At 47.4% G+C, this 700-nt stretch overlaps 1 protein-coding gene across 1 annotated transcript in view; it reads left to right on the plus strand.

Annotated features, from left to right (window-relative positions):
• The first annotated feature begins 559 nt into the window (after positions 1-559).
• Positions 560-700, plus strand: part of SMS (spermine synthase) — a 33139-nt gene continuing 32998 nt past the window's right edge. Inside the window, exon 1 of the mRNA XM_006752996.2 lies at positions 560-680. Within this exon, the coding sequence (XP_006753059.1) occupies positions 613-680 (68 nt within the window). The 5' untranslated portion in view covers positions 560-612. The remainder of the gene's footprint in view (positions 681-700) is intronic.

Raw genomic sequence — 700 nt, forward strand, 5'->3', positions numbered from 1 at the left:
CATTCAGGCCTGGCATACTTCTGCTGAACTGGGACGGGGATGGTAAACCCAAAGTATACTAGTAGCAGTAAGTCATTGGATTTAGGACCCACCTGGATAATCCAAGATGATTTTATCTCTGGATCTTTAAATTAACTGTGTTCTTTTGTGTTACCTGGTAATCTGTATCGTCTCCTTGCAGGGTCGAGAATCTTTTTTTTAAATATTTTTATTGATTTCAGAGAGGAAGGGAGAAGGAGAGAGACATCAATGATGAGAGAATCATCGATCGGTTGCCTCCTGCACACCCCCTACTGGGGATTGAGCTCACAACCTGGGCATGTGCCCTTGACCGGAATCGAACCTGGGACCCTTCTGTCCGCAGGCTGATGTTCTATCTACTGAGCCAAACCAACTAGGGCTCAAGAATCTTTATAGCTCATGACAAATGGGATAAGTGAGTGACTCTGGCTACTTGTTGTTCAGGTTTTCTCATAAAGGTCAGTCGTCAAACTGCATTTCTACTGGCTTTTCTTCTGAACGGGATTCACCTGACCCCCTTGCCTTCTCCCTCCTCTAGCTGACAGCGAGACCATCCTAAAAGGCCTCCAGTCCATTTTCCAGGAGCAGGGGATGACCGAGTCGGTGCACACCTGGCAGGACCACGGCTACTTAGCGACCTACATAAACAAAAACGGCAGGTGAGATGGCACGGAGTGCT

Source organism: Myotis davidii, unplaced genomic scaffold (genome assembly GCF_000327345.1).
Source record: "Myotis davidii unplaced genomic scaffold, ASM32734v1 scaffold930, whole genome shotgun sequence".
Lineage (NCBI taxonomy): Eukaryota > Metazoa > Chordata > Mammalia > Chiroptera > Vespertilionidae > Myotis > Myotis davidii.